At 40.3% G+C, this 24,262-nt stretch overlaps 1 protein-coding gene across 6 annotated transcripts in view; it reads left to right on the top strand.

Annotated features, from left to right (window-relative positions):
- The window catches only part of LOC116912744 (zinc finger protein 431-like), a 70,200-nt gene that overhangs the window by 4,187 nt on the left and 41,751 nt on the right, over positions 1-24,262 (top strand). For 2 of the 6 annotated variants that reach the window (XM_032916892.1, XM_032916890.1), the window contains exons 2-4: positions 3,605-3,731; positions 3,972-4,032; positions 4,588-4,635. In XM_032916892.1, the coding sequence (XP_032772783.1) occupies positions 3,605-3,731; positions 3,972-4,032; positions 4,588-4,600 (201 nt within the window). In that variant the 3' untranslated portion in view covers positions 4,601-4,635. Of the gene's footprint in view, positions 1-3,604; positions 3,732-3,971; positions 4,033-4,587; positions 4,739-11,540; positions 12,578-12,661; positions 14,051-24,262 lie in introns of those variants that run through there. The other 4 variants (XM_032916889.1, XM_032916893.1, XM_032916888.1 and 1 more) reach the window with 3 other exon arrangements.

The following is a 24,262-nucleotide window of genomic DNA, read 5'->3' as shown; positions in this document are numbered from 1 at the left end:
AGAGACAGCTGATAAGCAGTCTCCATTCTCAGTGTCATTTACTTCATTTTCAGATAACATACTAAGCCACAAGATGAAAATTCCATGGTCATTTTTGCCCATCATTTTTATGATTTAAATATGTTTCTTTATGACTTTGAGCTAAAATGCCCATAAATATGTCTGCTTTTACACTGTGACCATGTTCAGAAAAGGACCAGTAGCAGGCAACCCTTTATGTGAACACAACCAGAATCCCTATTCAAAATCTCAGGGCTTCCTTTATTTAATAAAATCATTGTTTGGAAATGAGTCCCGAGCTCTCCTTGCCTGCCAACATAAAAAAGAAATCTTCCTCAGCTCTTCTTTCTTGCCTGTTGTGATTGTTTTTCTTGAGAGTCAAGTTGTCTGCATATGGCATTAACTGTGTACTGTGGGGGTTTCGGTTTCAGTATAGCTTATGAAGTGGGAAACCCTTCTATATTCTGAAGCTTTTGAGGGTTTAAAATACACCTCAGTGAGATACTTTTCCTCTGTCTACATGGTGCTGGGATCAAGTCCATGGCCAATCTAACCAACTCACTCTTCCTTTTTTTTTTTTTTTTTTTTTAAATTTACCTTTACTTTAAAAAAAAAAAATTATTCACTTTTCATTCTGCTTACGCCCTCTACCCCTCACCCTCTCCCACAATCTTTCCCCTATTCCCTCCTATCCCCTTCTCCTCTGAGTGGGTAGCCCACTCAGGTATTTCCCCAACCGTGGCACATCAGTTCTATTCTAGGGTAGGCACTTCCTCTGGCACTGAGGCCAGATAAGGCCGTGGAGCTGGGGAAAAACAATAACAACAAACCCATATCCCATGTATAGACAAGAGCTTTTGGCGTAGCCCCTGTTGCAGTTGTTTGGGATCCGAGGAAGGCCCAGCTGCACATCTACTCCATGTGAGCAGGGAGTCATGGGTCTGTAGGTTGATGTCTACATGCAGGTGAGGGCTAGCACAAGTGAGGTCAAGGCCAGAATGAGACAGTAAAAAAATAAGGTGGGGACAAAGTTTTTGTAAGGCAGGAGAGAAGGAGGAGGGAGGAGAATCAAGATGGAGACAGCAACGATGACCCCAGGTGGTCTTGAATTGCCAAGGTAGCTGGGATGGATTTCTGTAGGCAAATTTATCTTATCTAGGTGGGTGGTTTATATCCTTATTAATTGGTTGTAAGTTTATTGTGTGGATGTATTGTGAATTGAGAATTTAACATATAAATCTGATTGTTGGGTTACAGTTTGTTGAGTCTTGATTTTAACGGGTTTTTGGGAGTTTCTGCCATAACTTATTAGGTGCTGGATGTTAGAAATGTAAACAGAGCAGAGGCAGAGAGTTACAAGAGGATAGCTGCTGCTGGGACAGCGAGGGGGTGGATGCTGGAAATGTGAGCAGAGTCCGCAGTAAGAGAGCCTCAAGGTAGGAGGTCTCTGTATGAAACTGGCATGACAGAGACCCACCTGGATCAGAGACTACTGTCGGGGGCATCGGGGAGCTGCTAAGATAAATTAATACTAGTTCCAGTTGCCTGCTGGAGCCGGAACTAGTGAGAGCACAACCGCCAGCGTACATGAGGGAACCAGTCGCACACTTTTTATTTTTTACTGCAACATAGGTTCAGCCCACGTATATTCCTTGGTTGTTGGTTAAAACTATGAGAACCCCAAAGGCCTAGGTTGGTTGATTCTTTTGGTTTTCTGGTGGAGTTCCTCTCTCCTGAGAGGCCCACAATGTTTCCTCTTATTCTTTAACTGTTTGGCTAGGGGTATCTATAACTGTCTGATTCTAGTGCTGTGTGAAACTTCTTGGAGGACAACATGCTCCTGTCTGCAAGTATAACATTAACAGTGTTGGAGGTTGGTGCTTGCCCATGGAATGGGTCTCACATAGGGCTGGTTATTGGTTGGCCATTCCCTCAGTCCTCCACTCCCTATGCGTGCATTTGTTGTAGACAGGATACATTTTGAGTTGACATTATTGGGAGTGGGTTGGTCTCTCTATCGCACTACTGGGATCCCTGCTTGGTGACAAAAGGTATCCTCTTCAGGCTTGATATCCCCAGTGTAGTGATTTACAGCTAAGGTCACCCACATTGGTTCTTGATTGCTTCAGTTATCCTAGGTTTCTGTCTCTTCCTGGTGATGTTCCCCACTTCCTCACCTCTGTCAGGTGCAATTATAGTCATTTTCTGGCCATCTTGCCATTTCTCCTGTCCTTTTCCACACCTGATCCTTCCTGAATCCCTCATTCTCCTTCCCATCTCCTCTCGATTCGAGGTCCCCACCAATATCTTCCTCTATTTTATTCCTTCCTCTAAGTAGGATTCAGTCATCCTTGCTTGGACCTACTTTCTTGTTTAGCTTCCTTGTGTCTGTGGTGTGTAGCATGGTACCTGTATGATCCAGCGAGTGTTTACTGATGAGTGAGTACATAGCATCCATGTCCTATGGGGACTGGGTTACCACACTCAGGATTATATCATCAAGTTCCTTCCATTTGCCTGCAAAATTTATGATGTCTTTGTTTTTAATAGGTGAACAGTAATCCATTGTGTAGACGTACCGCATTTTCTTTATTCATTCTTCACACAAGGAACATCTAGGTTGTTTCCAGTTTCCAGCAGCTAGGATAAAGCTCTAGGAATATAGCACAGCAAACATTTGATAAAATCCAAGATCCCTTCATGTTCTAGAGAATTCTGAGGTAAACATATTCAAAACTATTTAAAGCAAGCCAGTAGCCAACATCAATATAAATGGAGAGAACCTTAAAGCAATTCCAGTGTAATCAAGGCAAAACAAGGTGGCCTTCTCTGTCCCTATCTATTCAATATAGTACTTGAATTTCTAGATTTAGAAATCAAAAAAACTAAATGAGATGAAGGAGATACAAATTGGAAAGGAAGAAGTCAAAGTAGAGCTGTTTACTGATGATCTGATAGTATAAGTGAGTGACTCCAAAATTCTATCAGCGTTCCTGCAGCTGATACCCAGCAATGTGACTGAACACAAAATTAACTAAAACACAACCGTAGCCCTCCTTTATACAAACGAAAACTGGGCAGAGGAAGTAACAAGAGAAACAATAGCCACCAATGATATAAAGTATCTTTTTGTAACTGTAACAGGCACGTGAGAGAGCTGTATGACAAGAACTTCAAATCTCTGAAGGAAGAAATTGAAGAAGATTTCAAAAGATGGAAAGATCTTCCATGATCATGAATAGACAGAATTCATAGTAAAAATGGCCATCTTAACAAAGGCTCGGTGCTTTTGTAGTTAGTAATTATTTATACAGCATCTATGATGTGTGCTTAGCATTGTTATTCTATTTACTGGTCTCTTTATGTCTCTTGATTGGCATTTCCCTTGCAAGGGTCTGTCTTATTCAAAAGGTGAAGAAGTGAGAGTTTTGAACCTCATTATTCAGTTTCCTTCTACAATGAATTAGTGATAACGTTATAACTTTTCTATCATTAAATAAGTGGGGAAAACACCAGAATAATGTGAATATATTGTCAATGAACTATCCATGTTCAATATGTGAACAGTATGCTTTCTTTTGTGCACATGAATATCATATTGCAGAAGGCAGTTACCTATGAGGATGTGCATATCAACTTTACTCGGGAAGAATGGGCTTTGCTGGATCCTTCCCAGAAGAGTCTCTACAGAGATGTGATGCTGGAGACCTACGGGAACCTCACTGCTGTAGGTAAGGCTGTTATTGTTGTTTCCATTTTTAAGATAGGGGGACAACTTGTTTGTTTGCTTGCTTTTCTCATTGCTTTTGTTGTTGTTATTGATCCTCTTCTATAATTTCAATTGAGAAGGAGCGAGAGTAAGATGAATGAATCAGGCACGGTTCTAATGTTCCCTTAAGATAGATAGTACCATAAAATTTCCCTAAATTCTAATAATGTGTCATACATTTTTTTCTGTTACTATCTTTCAGGCTATTACTGGGAAGACCACGGTATTGAAGAATATTGTCAAAATTTTAGAAGAAATGGAAGGTAATTTTTACATACGTTCTGATCCAAATATGCCCCTCAAGAAATCTTAATGTTTTCTTGAAGTTTTAGTTAAGAGCATCACTCTAAATCAGCAGAGCTTTAAGGATATTGGTTATTAAATTCTTACAAATGCATGGGCTTCTGTGTCGATTTGTGTTTGCAAGGCATTCCTTTAAGATAGAATACATGGAAACAATGCCTTAACAAGTAGTAGCATTTCAATTACAGCTCCCTTAGAGCTACTCTGTCGAAATGCCATTTTGCTTAGTTTTATAACACTAAGACATAGTAGTAGTGTACACGTTGAACATGTGATGCTTATATATCCGAAAGCTATGAGTAAGCAAATAGTGCATAGTAAAGCAGATGTTACTTATTTGTAGATTGTTGTTATTTGTAATAAGCTGCTTAACTTTAGTGAGAGGGGCATTTCAAGAAGGTTAAAGAAGATGTAGAGAAAACTTAATCAAAATACTACATGTCTATGAAGAGCAAAAAGTCTCAAAGTGTGTGAATGCAATGTGGATACATTTTGTTTGTTATTCTTCCTTTCAGAGGCAGATTATAGGGGACAGATGTATAATTATATCTATCTTTATCAAGGTAAATCTATCTCTATCTCTCATCTATCCATCTATCTGTATATCTCTCTAGCTATTTGTATACATATCTTCTCATCTCTCTTACTGGCTGCCTGCCTGGCTGCCTGCCTATCTGTCTGTCAGTCTTTCTGTCTGTCTATCTATCTATCATTCTATTCTATTCTGTTCTGTTCTGTTCTGTTCTGTTCTGGTCTGGTCTGTTCTGGTCTGGTCTGGTCTGGTCTGGTCTGGTCTGGTCTGGTCTGGTCTGTTCTATTCTATTCTATGTAAAGGATCAACAACTCTATGCCTAAAGGACATTGACAGACAAAAACACTTTTCCTATCTCTGTCCCAGTACAATTAGAAGATAGTGTTCCCCACTTAGTGTAGATTTGTTGAACATGATACCATTTAACAGTTAATTGATTTTTCCAAATTCATTTTGCATACATCAAAAGACTCACACGGCAGAAATTACCTATGAGTATTAGTAACAGAGAAATTTTCTGTGCATCCTGGTTGAAGTTGCAAATGTTGAATGGCCCACATTATAGGAAAGTTTATGAATGCCATCTTGAGGTAAAGCTGTAGGTTCCTGTAGTTTTGTCAAATATGTGTGTGGCGGCTTTTCCTGGTTGTCAACTTTACTATATCTGGAATGAACTACAATCCAGAATTGGAAGGCTCACCTTTGATTCTGATCTTGAGGCTAGGAGATACAAGTTTCTGACCTGGATCTTGGAGATCTTGAGGCAAAGTGGCTATGAATCCAAGGAGACTAAGGCCAGGAATTCAAGGTCATCTGTGACAAAGCAAGTCCCAGACCCAGTGTTGCACAGCTTTAATCTGGGACACACCTTCTCCTGGAGACCTACATAAGGACATTGGAAGAAGGAAGAGTCTCCCTTTTTCCCCCAACTACCTTGTGGGACTGAGCCTCTGCTAGATTCTTGGGCTTCCATTCACAGCTACTGCTGACCATTGTTGGGGAGTTGGACTACAGACTATATGTAAGTCATCTTACTATATAGAAACTACCCATAAGTTCTGTGACTCTAGAGAACCCTGACTAAGCCAAGTTGGTACCAGGAGTGGTTCTAGAGGAGCAGAAGTATAAGGATGAATCTTTTAATACTTTGGAGTTGGCTTAATAATTCACCAGTACCTTCAACTACTGAAACCAGATACTCTCATTCCTGGGAGCTTGGAAAATATTGAAGATTTGTGGTTGAAACTATGTTTCAAACTTAAAGAAACTAGTGCCTTTGATTATCTTCATGAATTAGGTGATACGGTGAACAAAACTTTGCACAAGTTTCCCCAACTTGTAGAAAATTGGAAAATGATTTTGCTGGCTTGTTGCTCTTAATATCTCCAGAAAAATTGATGAAAGAAAAGAATGAGCTATATGATAAAATCGAATGGCTCCAGATGCAAGTAAACAATCAAGGTTTCTAAGTGTATCCTTGAAGACAATCTTCTCTCCAGCGGCCATAGAGGATAGGCCTATAGTTGCAGAAAATCAAACTGAAGACCTCATTGTAAGGTTGGCTGAATTACAGCAAAAATTCAAGTCTTAGCCTCAGAGGGTGTCAGCAGCTTAAGAGCATTAATTGGTAAAGAATGGGATCTTCTTACAATTTGGGATGGGGATGTGAAGGAGGAACCTATTTAAGCTGAGAATTTTGAATCTTCAGATTCTCATTGGTTCACCCCACCTGAGGAAGTAGTGCCCTCAGCCCCACCCCTTGAAATAATGCCTCTTCCACATGAGGAAATTAATCCCTCAGAGTCTGATAAACCAGCAGTGACTTTTGATGAAGAAAATGCCAGACAAGACAATGTTCATGTTTCTCAAGGCCCACCAATAGTTTTCTTCTAGACCCATAACCAGACTCAAGGCAAAACAGGCCCCTAGAGGGGAGATAGGAAGTGTAGTCCATGAGGAAATGCGCTACACTACTAAGGAGCTTAATGAGTTTGCTAATGCATTCAAGCAGAAGTCTGGGGAATATGTGTGGGAATGGATTTTAAGGGTCTGGGGTAATGGTAGAAGGAACATAAAACTAGATCAGGCTGAGTTTATTGACATGGGCCCTCTGAGTGGAGATTCTGGGTTTAATATGGAAGCTTGCACAGTTAAAAGAAAGGGTGTCAGAAGTTTGTTTGAATGTTTCGTTGAAGCCTTTATCAACCAATGGCCTACTGAAAAGGAGTTGGAGATGCCTGCTGTCCCTTCGCTTAGTGTTGATGAATGGATTTTAAGGTTCAGGGAAAATGCTAGAGTAGAAATGTTTAAAACCTAATCCTCCACAATGGGAAGGCCCAGAAATATGCCCTTCACAAATCCTATAAGACTCAAACTAGTGAGAGGCACCAGCATATTTGAAGGGTTTTGTTCTTGCCCTTTTCCTTGTGTGCGACCTTAGGGTTGGAGATGCTGCTGCTCAATTAGATGAATTAAATGCAATGGGTTTAATTGGGCCCTGAGGTAACAAGGGCCAGGTGGCAGCATTGAATCGCCAGGGACAAGGTGATCGTAGTTATTATAATGGACAGCATAGCCAAAATGTTTATAATGACATAGCCCATAATGGCCAGCACAGGAGAGGTGAAATTTATAATGGTCTCATTCAGACCATTGGTACTGGCTAATTAGGCATGGTGTTTCCAGGCATGAAATGGATAGGAAGCCCAATGCGAATCTGTTTGACCTGTGTAAGCAAAAAAGAATTTCAAAGCAATTGACAGAAAGGCTACATTGGATTGTGGAAAAAGGCAATCTTGGCCAGTGAATCAGTTTCCAGACTTGAACCAGTTTGCAGATGTAGAACCCCTTGAATGACGGGGTGGCCAGGTTCCCCTAAGGAAGGATCTTGATAAGACACCTAAAAGTTTTGCTGTTAGCCTTTCTCCAGTTCTAACCCAGAGGGACCTACAGCTTTTTACAAGGGTAACTGTACACTGGGGGAAAGGAAATAATCAGTCTGTCTGTGGTCTATTGGATACTAGTTCTGAATTGACACTGATTCCAGGAGACCCCAAGATACATTGTGACCTTCCAGTTAAAGTAGGGGCTTATGAAGGACAGGTGATGAATGGAGTTTTGACTGATGTCCGACTCACAGTAGGTCCAGTAAGTCCCTGAACACATCCTGTGGTCATTTCCCCAGTTCCAGAATGTATAATTGGGATAGATTTACTTAGAAATTGGCAGAATTCTCACATTGGTTCCCTGACCTGTGGAGTGGGGGCTATTATGGTTGGAAAGGCTAAATGGAAGTCTTTAGAGTTGCCTTTGCCAAAGAAAATAGTGAATCAAAAACAGTATCGTATTCCTGGAGGAATTGCAGAAATTACCGCCACTATCAAGGACTTAAAAGATTCAGGGGTGGTGGTTCCCACCACATCTCCCTTTAACTCTCCTATCTGGTCAGTGCAGAAGACAGATGAGTCATGGAGAATGACAGTTGACTATTGACTGCAGCTGCTGTACCAGACGTAGTTTCATTACTTGAGCAAATTAACACATCTCCAGGAACCTGGTGTGCAGCTATTGATCCAGCAAATGCTTTCTTCTTAGTACCTGTCCATAAGGACCACCAGAAGGATATATTAACTCTCCTGCCCTGTGTCATAACTTATTTAGAAGGGATCTTGATCGTTTTTCTCTTCCACAAAATATCACATTGGTGCACTATATTGATGACATTATGCTGATTGGACCAAGTACGCAGGAAGTAGCAACCGCTTTGGATTCATTGGTAACACATATGCAGATCAGAGGATGGGAAATACAACCAAAATTCAAGGACCATCTACATCAGTGAAATTCTTATCAGTCCAGTGGTATCGGGCATGCATATATGTTCCTTCTAAGGTGAAAGATAAGTTATTATACCTGGCCCCTCCCACCACCAAGAAAGAAGCACAACATTTAGTGGTTTTATTTGGATTCTGGAGACATCACATTCCTCACGTGTGTGTGTTACTCAGGCCCATTTACCAAGTGACTTGGAAAACTGCTGGCTTTGTGTGGGGCCTGGAACAGGAGAAGGCGCTTCACCAAGTCCAGGCTGCTATTCAGGCTGCTCTGCCACTTGGACCACACGATCCAGCTGACCCAATCATACTTGAGGTGTCAGTGGGAGATAGAGATGTTGTTTGGAACCTCTGGCAGACCTCTGTAGTTGAATCACAGAAGAGACCTTTGTGGTTTTGGAGCAAAGCTCTACCATTATTTGTAGACAATTATTCTCCCTTGGAAAAACAGTTCTTGTCCTTCTATTGAGCCTTGGTGGAAACTGAATGTTTGACAATAGGATACCAAGTTACCATGTGACCTGAAGTGCCCAATATGAGCTGGGTGTTATCAGACCCTCCAAGTCATAAAGTAGGAGGTGCACAGTAGCAGTCTATTATCCAATGAATGTGGTATATATGTGATCTGGCCTGGGTAGGCCTTGAAGGCACAAGCAAGTTACAGGAAGAAGTTGTTCAAATGCCTATGACTTCTACTCCTGTTACAATGCCATCTGCTGCCAAGCATGCACCTATAGCCTCATGGGGTGTTCCCTATGATCAGCTGACTGAAGAAGAGAAGACCAGGACCTGGTTTACTGATGGCTCTGTATGTTATGCTGGCACCACCCAGAAGTGGACAGCTGCAGCATTATAACCCCTTTCTGGGACAACCTTCAAAGATACAGGTGAAGGAAAATCTTCATAATGGGCAAAACTTCGGGCAGTACACATGGTATTACAGTTTATTTGGACGAAGAAATGGCCAGATGTATGATTGTTCACTGACTCATATAGCTGCTGCTGAATGCCAGATCTGCCAACAGCAGAGACCAACACTGAGTCCCAGATATGGCACCATTACTCGAGCTGACCAGCCAACAATTTGAGGGCAGGTTGACTACATTGGACCACTTCCTCTGTAGGATGTTTTGTTCTTACTGGAGTAGATCCTTATTCTGATGATGGATTTGCCCTTCCTGCACGTAATGCTTCTGCTAAAACCACCATCCATGGACTTATAGAATGCCTTATCCATCATCATGGTATTCCACACAGTATTGCTTCTTATCCAGTAACTCATTTCACAGCCAGAGAAGTGCAACAGTGGGCCCATGATCATGGAATCCACTAGTCTTACCATGTTCCCCATGATCCTAAAGCAGCTGGTCTGATAGAAAGATGGAATGGCCCTTTGAAGAGGCAATTACAGTGCCAGTTAGGTGGCAGCAGCCTGGAGGGCTGGGGCAAAGATTTTCAGAAGACAGTATATGCTTTAAATCAGCATCTGATATATGGTACAGTTTCTCCCATAGCCAGAATTCATGGGTCCAGGAATCAAGGGCTTTTGGATAGTTCCTCTTACTATCACTCATAGTGACCCTCTAGGAAAATTTTTACTTCCTGTCCCCACAACTCTAGGTTCTGCTGGCCTAGAAGTTTTGGTTCCAGAGTGGGGAGTGTTCCTACCAGGAGTCACAGCAAACAATCCACTGAACTGGAAGCTCAGACTCCCCCCTGGTCATTTTGGGCTTCTAATGCCTTTAATCCAACAGGCTAAGAAAGGAATAGCAGTGATAGGAGAGGTGATCGATCCAGGTTACCATGGATCTACAATGGAGGTAAGAAGGATTATGTCTGGAGTGCAGGAGATCCCTTAAGTTCCTGTGATTAAAGTCAATGGGAAACTACAATAGCCTAATCCAAGCAGGTAGCAAAGGATGTAGACCCATCAGGAATGAAGGTATGGGTGACTCCTCGAGGAAAAGAGGTAAGACCTGCTGAGGTACTTGCAGAGGGTGGAGGAAATACAGAATGGGTAGTAGAGGAAAGTAGGTATAAATACTAGCTAAGGCCATGTAACCAGTTTCAGAAATGAGGTTTATAAAGAAGTATGAAGCTTCTTCTGTTTTGTTTTGTTAAGAACTTATTTGTCTTTCTTCCAATTACTTTAACATCAATTGGTATTCAAGTTTCAATACTAAAAGAATGTTCCCAAGGGACATTGTGCAATTGTAAATTTACAAGTTCATTTGTGATTGTATAAGGAATAGTTATATCATGTTAGGCGTATTCATGACCTTGTTATTGTTTCATGTGGACATGAGATATTTGTGTCAAGTTGACAAAGGGTGAATTGTAGTGGCTATTCCTGGTTGTTAACTTCCAGAGAAAGGCTCCCCTTTGATCCTGATCTTGAAGCTGGGAGATACAAGTTTCTGACCTGGATCTTGGTATAGAGATCATGAGGAAAAATGGCTATGAGTCCCAGGAGCCTAAGGCAAGGAGATCTCTGAGTTCAAGGTCATTTGGGACAAAGCAAGTCCCAGATCCAGGCGTGGTGGTACACACCTTTAATCTGGAACACACCTGCTGTGGACCTACATAAGGACATTGGAAGAAGGAAGAGTCTCTCTTTTCCCCCCACCTACCTTGTGGGACTGAGCCACTGCTAGATCCTTGGACTTTGATTCACAGCTGCTGCTGACCATTGTTGGGGAGTTGAACTACAGAGTGTAAGTCATCAACCAATTCTCTTACTATATAGAGACTACCCATAAGTTCTGTGAATGTAGAGAACCCTAAAACAATGTGAAAATCCTACAAAGGAAAAGAATGCTATAAGTGTGAAATCAATGCTCTTACTATCACAGGTAAGATATAAAGCAAACCTTGATGAGAGAAAACACCATGGATTTAATGAAAATGAGAAACATTTATCTGATTCCTCTTAACATTTAGTAAATAGTGTAAAATCAATTCATACAGATACAAACATATTGACTAGTATACTAAATGGAATAAACTGTCCATATGTGCCTGTTATATACACAAGCATGAAGGAATTCATATTGTAGAGAAACTCTGAATATATGCAAAGTGATGAAGATTTTGTATATTACAGGCATCTTCACTGGAATGAAAGAATTCAGACTGGAGAGAAATCCTGTGAAGGTGTACAACACAAAAAAGTGCTTGCAAGTCACAATGATCGTCATACACATAAAAGAACACTTACTGAAGACTTTGTATACTATAGTAGTGTTCAAATAAATAGAGGAACAGAAATAGGAGGGAAACCTAATGTTTTTAACCCGTGTAGTAATGCTTCTGTATGCCACGGTCATCTGCAATGCCATAAAAGAAGACATAGTGAAGAGAAACCCTATGAGTGTAACCAATGTTGTAAAGCCTTTGCATGTTACAGCACTCTGCGAAGCCATAAAAGAACTCATACTGGAGAGAAGCCCTATGAATGTAACCAGTGTGGTAAAGCTTTTTCTAGACACAGCTATCTTCAAAACCATAGAAGAAAGCATACTGGAGAGAAACCCTATGAATGTAACCAATGTGGCAAAGTGTTTGCATGTCACAGAACTCTGCAAAGCCATAAAAGTACTCATACTGGAGAGAAGCCCTATGAATGTAACCAATGTAATAAAGTCTTTGCATGGTACAGCACTCTGAAAAGACATAAAAGAACACATACTGGAGAGAAGCCCTATGAATGTAACCAGTGTGGTAAAGCTTTTTCTAGACACAGCTATCTTCAAAACCATAGAAGAAAGCATACTGGAGAGAAGCCCTATGCATGTAACCAATGTAATAAAGTCTTTGCATGGTACAGCGCTCTGAAAAGACATAAAAGAATACATACTGGAGAGAAGCCCTATGAATGTAACCAATGTAATAAAGTCTTTGCATTGTACAGCACTCTGAAAAGACATAAAAGAACACATACTGGAGAGAAGCCCTATGAATGTAACCAATGTGGTAAAGCTTTCTCTAATCACAGCCATCTTCAAAGCCATAGAAGAAGGCATACTGGAGAGAAACCCTATGAATGTAACCAATGTGGTAAAGCCTTTGCATGTTACAGCACTCTGCAAATCCATAATAGAACACATACGGGAGAGAAGCCCTATGTATGTAACCAATGTGGTAAAACTTTTGCTAGACGTGGCCATCTTCAAAGCCATAAAAGAACTCATACTGGAGAGAAGCCCTATGAATGTAACCAATGTAGTAAAGTCTTTGCATACCACAGAACTCTGCAGATCCATAAAAGAACACATACTGGAGAGAAGCCCTATGCGTGTAACCATTGTGGTAAAGTCTTTTCATTTCACTCTAACCTGCGACGCCATCAAAGAACACACACTGGAGAGAAGCCATACTCATGTAACTTGTGTGGTAAAGTCTATGCCCATCACGGTGCTCTTCAAAGGCATAAAAGATTACATACCTAAGAGAAGCCCTATTCATATAACCAATGTGGCAAAACCTTTGCTAATCATGGCTATCTTCAAAGCCATAATAGAACACATACTGGAGAGAAGCACTATAAATGTAACCAATGTGGTAAAGCCTTTGCTCGTAACCAACATCTTCAAAGGCATGAAAGGACACATACTGGGGAGAAGCCTTATGAATGTAACCAATGTGGTAAAGCCTTTGCTCAAAGCAGCCATCTTCAAAGACATAAAAGAACACATACTAGAGAGAAGCCCTAGGAATGTAACAATTGTGGTATTTCATGTGGCTTTTCATGGCATACCAATCTGCAAGTCTATAAAAGAGCATATACTGGAGTGAAGCCCTATGCATGTAAGCAATGTGGTAAAACCTTTGCCCATCACAATGATCTTCAAAGTCATAAAAACATACTGGAGAGAAGACCTATGAATGTAACCACTACTGTAAACCCTATGCATGTCATAGCAGTCTGCAAAGCCATAAAAGAACTCTAATACTAGAGATGATAAGCCCTATACATGTGACTAACATACTAAAACCTTTTCATTTCATAACAGTCTGCAATCAAAAGAACTCATACTGGAGAGAAGCCCTGTGTATGTAACCAATGTGGTAAAACCTTTGTTCATCACAGTCATCTTCAAAGTCATAGAAAAATGCATACTCGAGAGAAGCCCTATGCACCTCCAATGTGGCAAATTCTATGCAAAAATTGAAATGTTCAAAGTCCTAAAACAAACATGTACTGCTGAGAATTCCTGGGAATGTAAGCAATGTGATAAAGCCTTTACATTTCATAGCTGTCTGCAAAGCCATAAAAGAACTCATACTGGTAAGAAGCCCTATGCATGCAACCAATGTGGGAAAGCCTTTGTACAAAACCCAGATTTTCAAAGGAATAAAAATCACATACTACTGAAAATTCCTGTCAATGTAACCAATGTGATAAAGCCTTTGCAAGTTACAGTGATCTTCCAAAGCATAAAAGAATACATACTAAAGAAAGGCTCAATTAATTGTAACAATATTCTAACGATCCTTTCCCTGTCATGATCAAAGACATAAATGAACACATACAAGAGAAAAACCCTGTGAATGTAACCAATATCCTAAATCTTTTGGACAGATTAGTAATCTTTAGAGTCATTAAAAAACAAACAAACAAAAAAGACATTCTAGAGGGACTTGGGAAGCCCTGCCCAGGCAGCCACATGGGTCCCTTCCGGTCTGATCTTGTGCCCTGGGCAGACCTTGGGTGCTGGTTCCACACCCATTCACACAACACCCAGAGGAAGCCCGTCACCCAGGGGCTCTAACTCGCCCAGGGTCAAAGGAACACAGGATCATATGTGCACTAACAGGCCAAGGATCACAAACACAGCCTTACAGAGGAAGCTTGACTCCCAGGAGATCAGACACACCCAGAAGCACTGGAGTTCTGACACACTCAAAGACACAGTGAGGCCACAGCATCTGGCCCAACACCAAGCATAACTGGGAACTACATAGGAACCAGGGAAATACAAACACACACACCCAGAGATATGGGTTCCTTCCAGGTTGTATCTGCCCAGAACAAACTCAAGGATCTGGCCTCCCCCCACCCACTCCTGAAACACCCAAAGAAAGCTTGGCTCCCAGGAGTGCTGACACAACAGGACCTCAGGAGCTTGGTCATACCAGGACATCAGTATCCCAGAGGCAGCTTGTCTCCCAGGAGCTCTGACGCACTCAGGATCACAGGATCCCAGAATCACAGGATCATAAAGATACCTGGAATCTGAGGAGTTCTGACACAAGGATCACAAGAAGGGCAGGCTCCAATCAGAAACAGCTAGTGCAGGCACTAGATATAACCAGGTGCTGAGAGGTAAGCAAAAGAACATAAGCAACAGAAACCAAGTCTACGTGGCACCATCAAAACCCAGTTCTCCCACTATAGCAAGTTGTGGATTCTCCATAAAACCTGTAAAGTAAGATTCGGAGTTAAAATCATATCTCATGGTGATGATAGAGGACTTTAAGAAGGACATGAGTAACTCCCTTAAAGAAATACAAGAGAACACAACCAAATAGGTAGAGGAATTGAGCAAAAACTGTCTAGAATCTAAAAATGGAAATAGAAACAATAAAGAAATCACAAAGGGAGACTACTCTGGAGATAGAAAACCTAGGAAAGATCAGGAATCATAGATGTGAGCATCACCAACAGAATACAAGAGATAGAAGCAAGAACCTCAGGTGCAGAAGATACCACAGAAAACATTGACACAACAGTAAAAGGAAATGCAAAATGCGAAAAGGCTTCTAACCCAAAACATCCAAGAAATCCAGAATGCAGTGAGAAGATCAACCTAAGGATAATAGGTATAGAAGAGAGTGAAGAGGTAGTAAATATCTTCAATAAAATTATAGAAGAAAACTTCCATAACATAAAGAAAGAGATGCCCACGAACACATAAGAAGCCTACAGAACTGCAAATAGACTGGACCAGAAAAGAAATTACTCCTGTTACTTAATAGTTAAAACACCAAATGCGCAAAACAAACAAAGAATATTAAAAGCAGTTAGGAGGAAACATCAAGTAACACATAAAGGCAGACCTATCAGAATTGCACCACACTTTTCAACAGAGATCATGAAATGGACAGATGTCATTCAGATCCTAAAGAAACCAAAATATTCCATGACAAAACCAAATTTATACAATATCTTTCCACAAATCCAGCCCTACAAAGGGTGATATATGGAAATCTCCAGCACAAGGAGGGAAACAACACCCTATGAAAAGCAAGAAAGTAATCTACTTGCAACAAACCTAAAAGAAGATAGCCACACAAACATAATTCCACATCTAACAACAATTACTACCCCTTAATATCTTTTAACATCAATTGACTCAATTCCCCAATAAAAGGACATAGACTAACAGACTGGATACATAAACAAGACCCAGCATTTTGTTGCTTACAGGAAACATACTTCAGTGACAAAGACAGACACTACCTCAGAGTAAAAGGCTGGAAAACAAAATTTTCCAAGCAAATGGTCCCAAGAAACAGCTAGAGTAGCCATTCTAATATCCAATAAAATTGACTTTCAATGAAAAGTTATCAAAAAGAATAAGGAAGGGCAATTCATACTCATCAAAGGAAAACTCCACCAAGATGAACTCTCAATTTTGAATATCTGAGTTCCAAATGCAAGGGCACCTACATTCATAAAAGAAACCTTACTAAAGTTCAAATCACACATTGCACCTCACACAATAATAGTAAGGGATTTCAACAACCCACTATTATCAATGGACAGATCATGGAAACAGAAACTAAATAGAGACATAGAGAAACTAACAGAAGAACCAAATGGATTTAACAGATATTTATAGAACATTTCATCCTAAAACAAAAGAATATACCTTCTCAGTACCTCATGGTACCTTCACCAAAATTGACCATATAATCGGTCACAAAACCAGCCTCAACAGAAACAAGATCGAAATAATTCCATGCATCCTATCAGATCACCACAAAGGCTGGTCTTCAATAACAGAAATGACAGAGAACCCACATACACATGGAACCTGAACAATGTTCTACTCAGTGATAACTTGGTCAAGAAAGAAATAAAGAAACAAAAGACATTTTAGAATTTAAAGAAAATAAAGGCACAACATACCCAAACTTATGGGACACGATGAAAGCAATGCCAAGAGGAAAACTCATAGCTCTGAGTGCCTCCAAATGGAAACTGGAGAAAGTGTACATCAGCAGCTTGATTGTACACCTGAAAGCTCTAGAGCAAAAAGAAGCAAAAACATTGAAGAGGAGTAAAAGGCAGAAAATGATCTCAGCCGAAATCAACCAAGTAGAAACAAAAAGGACCATAGAAAGAATCAACAGAACCAAAAGTTGGTTCTTTGAGAAAATCAACAAGGTAGATAAACCCTTAGCCAGACTAGCCAGAGGACACAGAGACAGTATCTAACTTTCAAAATCAGAAATGAAAAGGGAGACATAACAACAGAAGCTGAGGAAATTCGTAAAATCATCAAATCCTACTACAAAAGCCTATACTCAACAAAACTAGAAAATGTGGAGGAAATGTATAATTTTCTAGACAGATACCAGGTACGAAAGTTAAATCAGGATCAGTAAACCATCTTAACAGTCCCTTAATCCTTAAAGAAATAGAAGCAGTCATTAAAAGTCTCCCTACCAAAAAAGCCCAGGACCAGATAAATTTAGTGCAGAATTCTTTCAGACCTTCGAAGAAGAGCTAATATCAATACTCTTCAAACTATTCCAAAAAATAGAAACCGATGGAACATTACCCAATTCAGTCTATGAAGCCACAATTACGCTTATATCTAAATCACACGAAGAACCAACATATGTAGCAGAGGATGGCCCTTTTGTGTACCAATAGGAGGAGAAGCCCTTGGTCCTGCCAACTGTGGTACCCCTAGTGTAGGGGAATGTCAGGGCTGGGAGGCCTGAAGGGGTGGGTGGTTGGGTAGAAGAATACACTCATAGCAGAAGGAGGAGGGAGAATGAGATAGGGGTTTGTTAGATGGGAAACTGGATAACATTTGAAATGTAAATAATATATCCAAATAAAAATGTAAAAAAAAAATTGCAAAGGCATTTGTGTAACAACAGCAACAAAAAAGAATGGATTGATTTACATTCTTCTACATGCTGACCTCCAGTTGAACCAGCACCATTTGTTGAAAATGCTATCTTTTTTCCACTGGATAGTTTTACCTCCTTTGTCAAAGATAAAGTGACCATAGGTGTGTGGGTTCATTTCTGGATCTTCAATTCTATTCCATTTTTCTACCTGCTTTTTATATTTTATTTACCATTTATTCATTTATTTTTATGCTCCAGATTTTATTCTCCTGGTCCAGCCCTTCCCAAAAGTTCCATATCCTCTACTTCCTCCCCACCCCCACCTGCACTCTCCCTATCCTTTCACCCTGTCTCCACAAGGATGCCCCTGCCCTACCAACCCCACCAGACCTCTAAAGTTCCTGGGGCCTCCAGTCTCTTGAGGTGCATCTTCCCTGACTGAACCCAAACCCAGGAGTACTCTGTTGTATATGCGTTGAAGGCCTCATCTCAGCTGGTGTATGTTGCCTGGGTGGTGATCCAGTGTCAGAGATCTCAGGGGTCCAGGTTAATTGACCTACAGTGTTGCCCTCCTTACCTTCCTCCTGCTTCTCCCTAATTTAACCCAAGGGGTCAGTAGCTTCTGTTCCTTTGTTAGGTACACATATCTGCATCTGACTCTTTCAGCTGCTTGTTGGGTCTTTTGGAGAGCAGTCATAGTAGGTTCTTTTTTTGTGAATGCCCCATAACTTCAGTAATGGTGTCAGGTCTTGGGGCCTCCTCTTGAGCTGGATCCCATTTCGGGCCTGTCACTGGACCTTCTTTTCTTTAGGCTCTTCTCCCTTCCCATCCCTGCATTTCTTTCAGACAGGAAGAATGATGGGTCAGATCTTTAGCTGTGGGAAAGCAACCCCACCCCTCACTTGATGCCCTGTCTTTCTGCTGGAGGTAGAGTCAATAAGTTCCCCCTCCCCACTGTAGGACCTTTCATATAGGATCCCCACTTTGAGTCCTCAGAGTCTTTCATTTCCCAGGTCTCTGGTACATTCTAAAGGGTCCTCCCAACCTCCTTCCTCCTGAGGTTACTTGTTTCCATTATTTCTGTTGGGCTTCAGTCCTTTTCCCCCACCCAGTACTAGATCATGTTCCCCTCTCCCCCTACCCATATCCCTTTTCCCCTCCTCTGACCCTCCCTCCCACCCTAGTGGTTGTTTTCTTCTCCTTCCCAGGTGGAACTGAAGCGTCCTCACTTGGGCCCTCCAGATGTTGACCTTTTTGTGTTCTGTGGACTGTATCTTGGGTATTCTGTACTTTTTCCCCCTGAATAATATCCACTTTTAGTGAGAACATACCATGCATGTCCTTTTGAGTGTGAGTTACCTCACTCAGGATGACATTTTCTAGTTCCATCCATTTGCCTGTAAAATTTAGGATATCCTAGTTCTTAATAGCTGAGTAGTATTCCACTATGTAAATGAGCCACATTTTCTGTATCCATTCTTCTGTCTGGGTTGTTTTCAGCTTCTGCCTTTCACAAACAAGGCCCCAATGAACATAGTGGAACACGTGCTCCCGTGGTCTGGGCGGGCATACTTTGGGTATATTCCTAAGAGTGGTATTGTGGGATCTTTAGGTAGGTCTATTTCCAATTTTCTGAGGAACCTCCAAATTGATTTCCAGAATGGTTGTACCAGTTTGCAATCCCACCAGCAATGGAGGAGTACCAACATGTTGTTGACTGAGGTTTTGATCTTAACCATTCTGACTGGTGTATGGTGGAATCTCAGGGTTGTTTTGATTTGTATTTATCTGATCACTAAGAACTTTGAATATTTCTTTAGGTGCTTCTCAGAGATTCCTCTATTGTGAATTCACAGTTCAGTTCTATACCCCATTTTTTGATTGGATTGTTTGGTTTCATGGTGACAAGCTTCTCGGGTTCTTTATATATTTTGGATATTAGCCCTCTATCAGATATGGGTTAGTGAAGTTTTTTTCCCAATCTGTAGGATGCCGATTCATCTTATTGACTATGTTCTTTGCCTTAAAGAAGCTTTCCAGTTTCATGAGGTCCCATTTATCAATTCTTGATCTTAGAGCATGGAATTCTGTTTAGGGTAGTTCTGCCTGTGCCAATGAGTTCAAGGCTCTTTCCCTTCTATTAGATTCAGTGTATCTGGTTTTATGTTGAGGTCCTTGATCCGCTTGGACTTCAGCTTTGTGCTTGTACATGGTGACAAATAGGAGTCCACTTTCATTTTTCTATATACAGACATCCTGTTAGACCAGCACCATTTATTGAAGATGCTTTCTTTTTTCCATTGTATATTTTTTATTTCTTTGTCAAAGATCAATTGTATGTAAGTGTGTGGTTTTATTTCTGGGTCTTCAATTCTATTCCATTGATCTACCTGCCTGTCTCTGTACCAATACCACACAGTTTTTATCATTATTGCTCTGTAATACAGATTTAGGTCAGGGATGGTGACTTGCCCAGAATCTATTTTATTGTTGAGGATAGTTTTGCTATCCTGGGGTTTGGTTAATCCAAATGAATATGCAAATTGCTCTTTCTAGTTCTATGAAAGATTGATTTGGAATTTTGATGTGGATTACATTGAATCTGTAGATTGCTTAAAGCAAGTTGGGCATTTTTTACTATATTAAACCTGCCAATTACTGACAATGGGAGATTTTTCCATCTTCTGAGATCTTCAATTTCTTTCTTCAGACAATTGAAGGTCTTGTCATACAGATTTTTCACTTGCTTGGTTAGAGTCACACCAAGGTATTTTATTTTATTTGTGACAATTGTGAAGGGTACCATTTTTCTCATTTCTATCTCAGCCTCTTTATCCTGTGAGGATAGAGAAAGGTTATTGATTTGAGTTAATTTTATATCCAGCCACTTTGCTGAAGTTGTTCATCAGGTTTAGGAGTCCTCTAATGGAATTTTGGGGGTCCCTACGTATACTATCATATCATCTGTAAATAGTGATATTTTGACTTCTTTCCAATTTGTATCCCTTTGACCTCCTTTTGTTGTCTAATTGTTCTGGCTAGGACTTCAACTACTATATTGAATAAGTAGGGAGAAAATGGGCAGCCTTGTCTAGTCCGTGATTTTACTTGAATTGCTTCAAGTTTATCTCATTTAGTTTGATGTTGGCTACTGGTTTGCTGTATATTGCTTTTACTATGTTTAGGTATGACCTTGAATACCTGATTTTCCCAGGATTTTTACCATGAAGGCATGTTAAATTTTATCAAATGCTTTCTCGGCATCTAATGAGAAGATCATGTGGTTCTTTCTTTGAGTTTGTTTCTATGGTGGATTACATTGATGGATTTCCATATATTGAACCATCCCTGCATCCCTGGGATGAAGCCTACTTGATCATGATGGATGATCATCTTGATGTGTTCTTGGATTTGGTTTGTGAGAATTTTATTGAGTATTTTTGCATCAATAGTGGAAATTGGTCTGAAGTACTTCTTTGTTGGATCTTTGTGTGGTTTAGGTATGAGCATAATTGTGACTTTGTAGAACAAATTAGATAGTGTTCCTTCTGTTTCTATTTTATGGAATGATTTGAAGAGTGTTGCAGTAAAAAATAAAAAAAATTTTGGCAGCTACCGGCACGTGAGCCACACATTCAGGCTTTTTCTCTGCCAGACGCTTTCTCACACTGTCCCCTTGGCAGGTTACCATGCCTGACACACACACATCAGTTGCAATGGCCATTCTAGCATGGCACCATGCCATGCTAGCTCCAGGTATTCTATAGCTGCCCTCTCTAGGCTGTCTCTCTGCCTACTGGGAACTTTGTTCACATCCCCTGTAGCCTGGTAAAATCAAAGTTCTAGAAACTTGTAACTTATCAGTCTGATTTAAATGTTACATTATCAATCCACAATACATGCACACAATAATTTCACTGCCAATTCATAAAGATGTAAACCACCCATGTAGACAAGATAAAAATTGACCTAGTCCACCTGGATCTGAATCATCCTGCTCCATGCATCCCTGGGATGAAGCGTACTTGATCGTGATGGACGATGGTTTTAATGTGTCCTTGGATTCAGTTTGCAAGAATTTTATTGAGTATTTTTGCATCGATATTCGTAAAGGAAATTGATCTGAAGTTCTCTTTCTTTGTTAAATCTTTGCGTGGTTTAGATATAAGCATAATTATGGCTTCATGGAAGGAATTTGGTAGTGCTCTGTCTGTTTCTATTTTGTGAAATAGTTTGGGCAGTATTGCTATGAGGTCTTCTATGAAGGTCTGATAGAATTCTGCAGTGAACCCATCTGGTCCTGGGCTTTTTTTTGATTGGGAGATTTTTAATAACTGCTTCTATTTCTTTAAGAGTTATAGGGTTGTTTAGATGGTTTATCTGTTCCTGATTTAACTTTGGTCCCTGGTATTTGTCTAGAAAATTGTCCATTTCCTCCAGATTTTCCAATTTGGTTGAATATAGGCTTTTGTAGTAGGATTTGGATCTCGGCCCACAGCTCCCTGCTCCCAAACCCCATGGGAGAGAGAGCTCACCGCCCGGACAGGTGGGCACTCCTGAGATTGCAGAGCGAGAGAGACCGCCAATATTGCCCACCCCTGCCCACATCCCTGGCCCAAGAGGAAACTGTATAGGGCCTCTGGGAACCGGAAGATAGGGGCACTTGAACGACAGATCCCCCGCAGTCCAGACACCGCCCGGACCTGAAGGGAAAGGGTAAACAGTTCTCTGCACCCAAATCCCATGGGAGGGAGAGCTAAACCTTCAGAGGGGCAGACACACCTAGGAAGCCAGAAGAGACTACACTCTGCCCACAATTCTGACTCCAGAGGAAAACACCTAACGCCATCTGGGACCCCGGTGCACGGGGGCCCCTGGAAAAGGCAGCGCAGGCCCTCCTGGTTGCCTCCCTCACAGAGAGCTCAAAAGCAGCCCCCCAGGAGCAAGTTTAGCAGCGGGACCACAGGTAACACCAATAAAATCATAGAAGAAAACTCTGTTTAGTATACTAATGAACAGTTTTATGGATTATTTATTTTACAGTATTTTCCACATGTAAAGGGGAATCAGATAAAATAACAGTTTATTACTTTCTTTATATCCATAGTGTTCTCCCTCCTTATGGTTCACTTTACATCTTATCTGGGATGGCAACAGCATTGATTACACGGCTCAGACGTATAGCATTCTTTTCCTATGTGGGGTTTTTCACGTGTTTCACAAGACTAAAAGAACTCAGAGCTTTACCACAGGATTGCAGTACCTTTCCCCATAGTTTCGACAGTTCAACATTTGCAACATGAACCAGTCGCACAGAAAATTTCTGCATCACTAATACTCATAGTTATTTTCTGCAGTGTGAGTCTGTGAATTGGAAAATCAATTAACTGAAAAATGGTATTATGTTCAACAAATCTACATGATGTGGGGAAAGCATATCTTCTAATTGTACAGGGACAGAGAGAGGTGCAGTGTTTCTGTCAATATTCCTTAGGCATAGAATTTTGTATCCTTCATATAGAATAGATAGATAGAGTAGATAAATACATAGATAGATACATAGATATGTATATCAATGATAAATGATATATAGATGGATATATACACATAAATAGTAAATAGATACATAGATTGTTGATAGATGAGTTAACGAGATCGATTTACCTTGACAAAAATAGATATAGAGATATCAATCCCTTATAATACACCTGTGAAAGGAAGAACAAAAAGTAAAATATATCCACATTGCATTCCCATAGTTTGACATTTTGTTCATCATAGATATGTGGTTGATTAACTTTTTTCTACAACTTTCTTTCTTAACTCTTTTGAACTAAAGTTAACCAACTTATTACAAGTCTATGAGTGCTTTACTATGCACTGTTTGCTTATTAGATGGTTTTGGATATATACACTTCACATGTTCAAAATATATATATGTGTATACATATACATATATATATATATATATATATGTGTGTGTGTGTGTGTGTGTGTGTGTGTGTGTGTGTGTTATAAGAAAAAAGAGAGTGGCAGTTCTACCAAGTGTCGTTACTTTGGCTCTGCTTGAAATAGTACTACTTGTTAAGGCATTGTTTCCATCTGAAAGGAATGCCTTGCAAACACTAATCGAATACCTGGCACAGAAGCACATGCATTTGTAATATCCTTATAGCTCTGCTGATTTACGCTGATGCTTTTAACTAAACTTCAAGAAAACATTAAGATTTCTAGAGAGGGATATTTGGATCAACATGCACATAAAAATTACCTTCCATGTCTTTTAGAATTTTGACAATTTTCTGCAATACTTCCTCTTCCAGGTAATAGCCTAAAACATAGTACTAGAAAAATGAATGACATTACTGGAATTTATGAAAATTTTAAGGTACTGTCTTAAGTGAACCTGAGAAACATGCCTGATTAATTCACCTCATTCTCCCTCCTTCTCAATTGAAATTATAAAAGAGCATCCATATCAACAAAAAAAGCAATGAAGCAAGCAACCAACAAAATCAGTTGCCCCATATTTAAAAATGGAAACAACAGTAACAGCCTTACCTATAGCAGTGAGGTTCCAGCATCACATCTTTGTAGAGACTCTTCTGGGAAGGATCCAGCAAAGCCCATTCATCCCAAGTGAAGTTCAAATGTACATCATCATATGTAACTGCCTTCTCCAGTATCACATTCATGTGTACAAAGGAAATCATGGTGCTCATATATTAAACATGT

The sequence above is a fragment of the Rattus rattus genome, chromosome 11 (assembly GCF_011064425.1).
Source record: "Rattus rattus isolate New Zealand chromosome 11, Rrattus_CSIRO_v1, whole genome shotgun sequence".
NCBI classification, from domain to species: Eukaryota; Metazoa; Chordata; class Mammalia; order Rodentia; family Muridae; genus Rattus; species Rattus rattus.
This window is presented reverse-complemented; position numbering and strand designations above follow the sequence as displayed.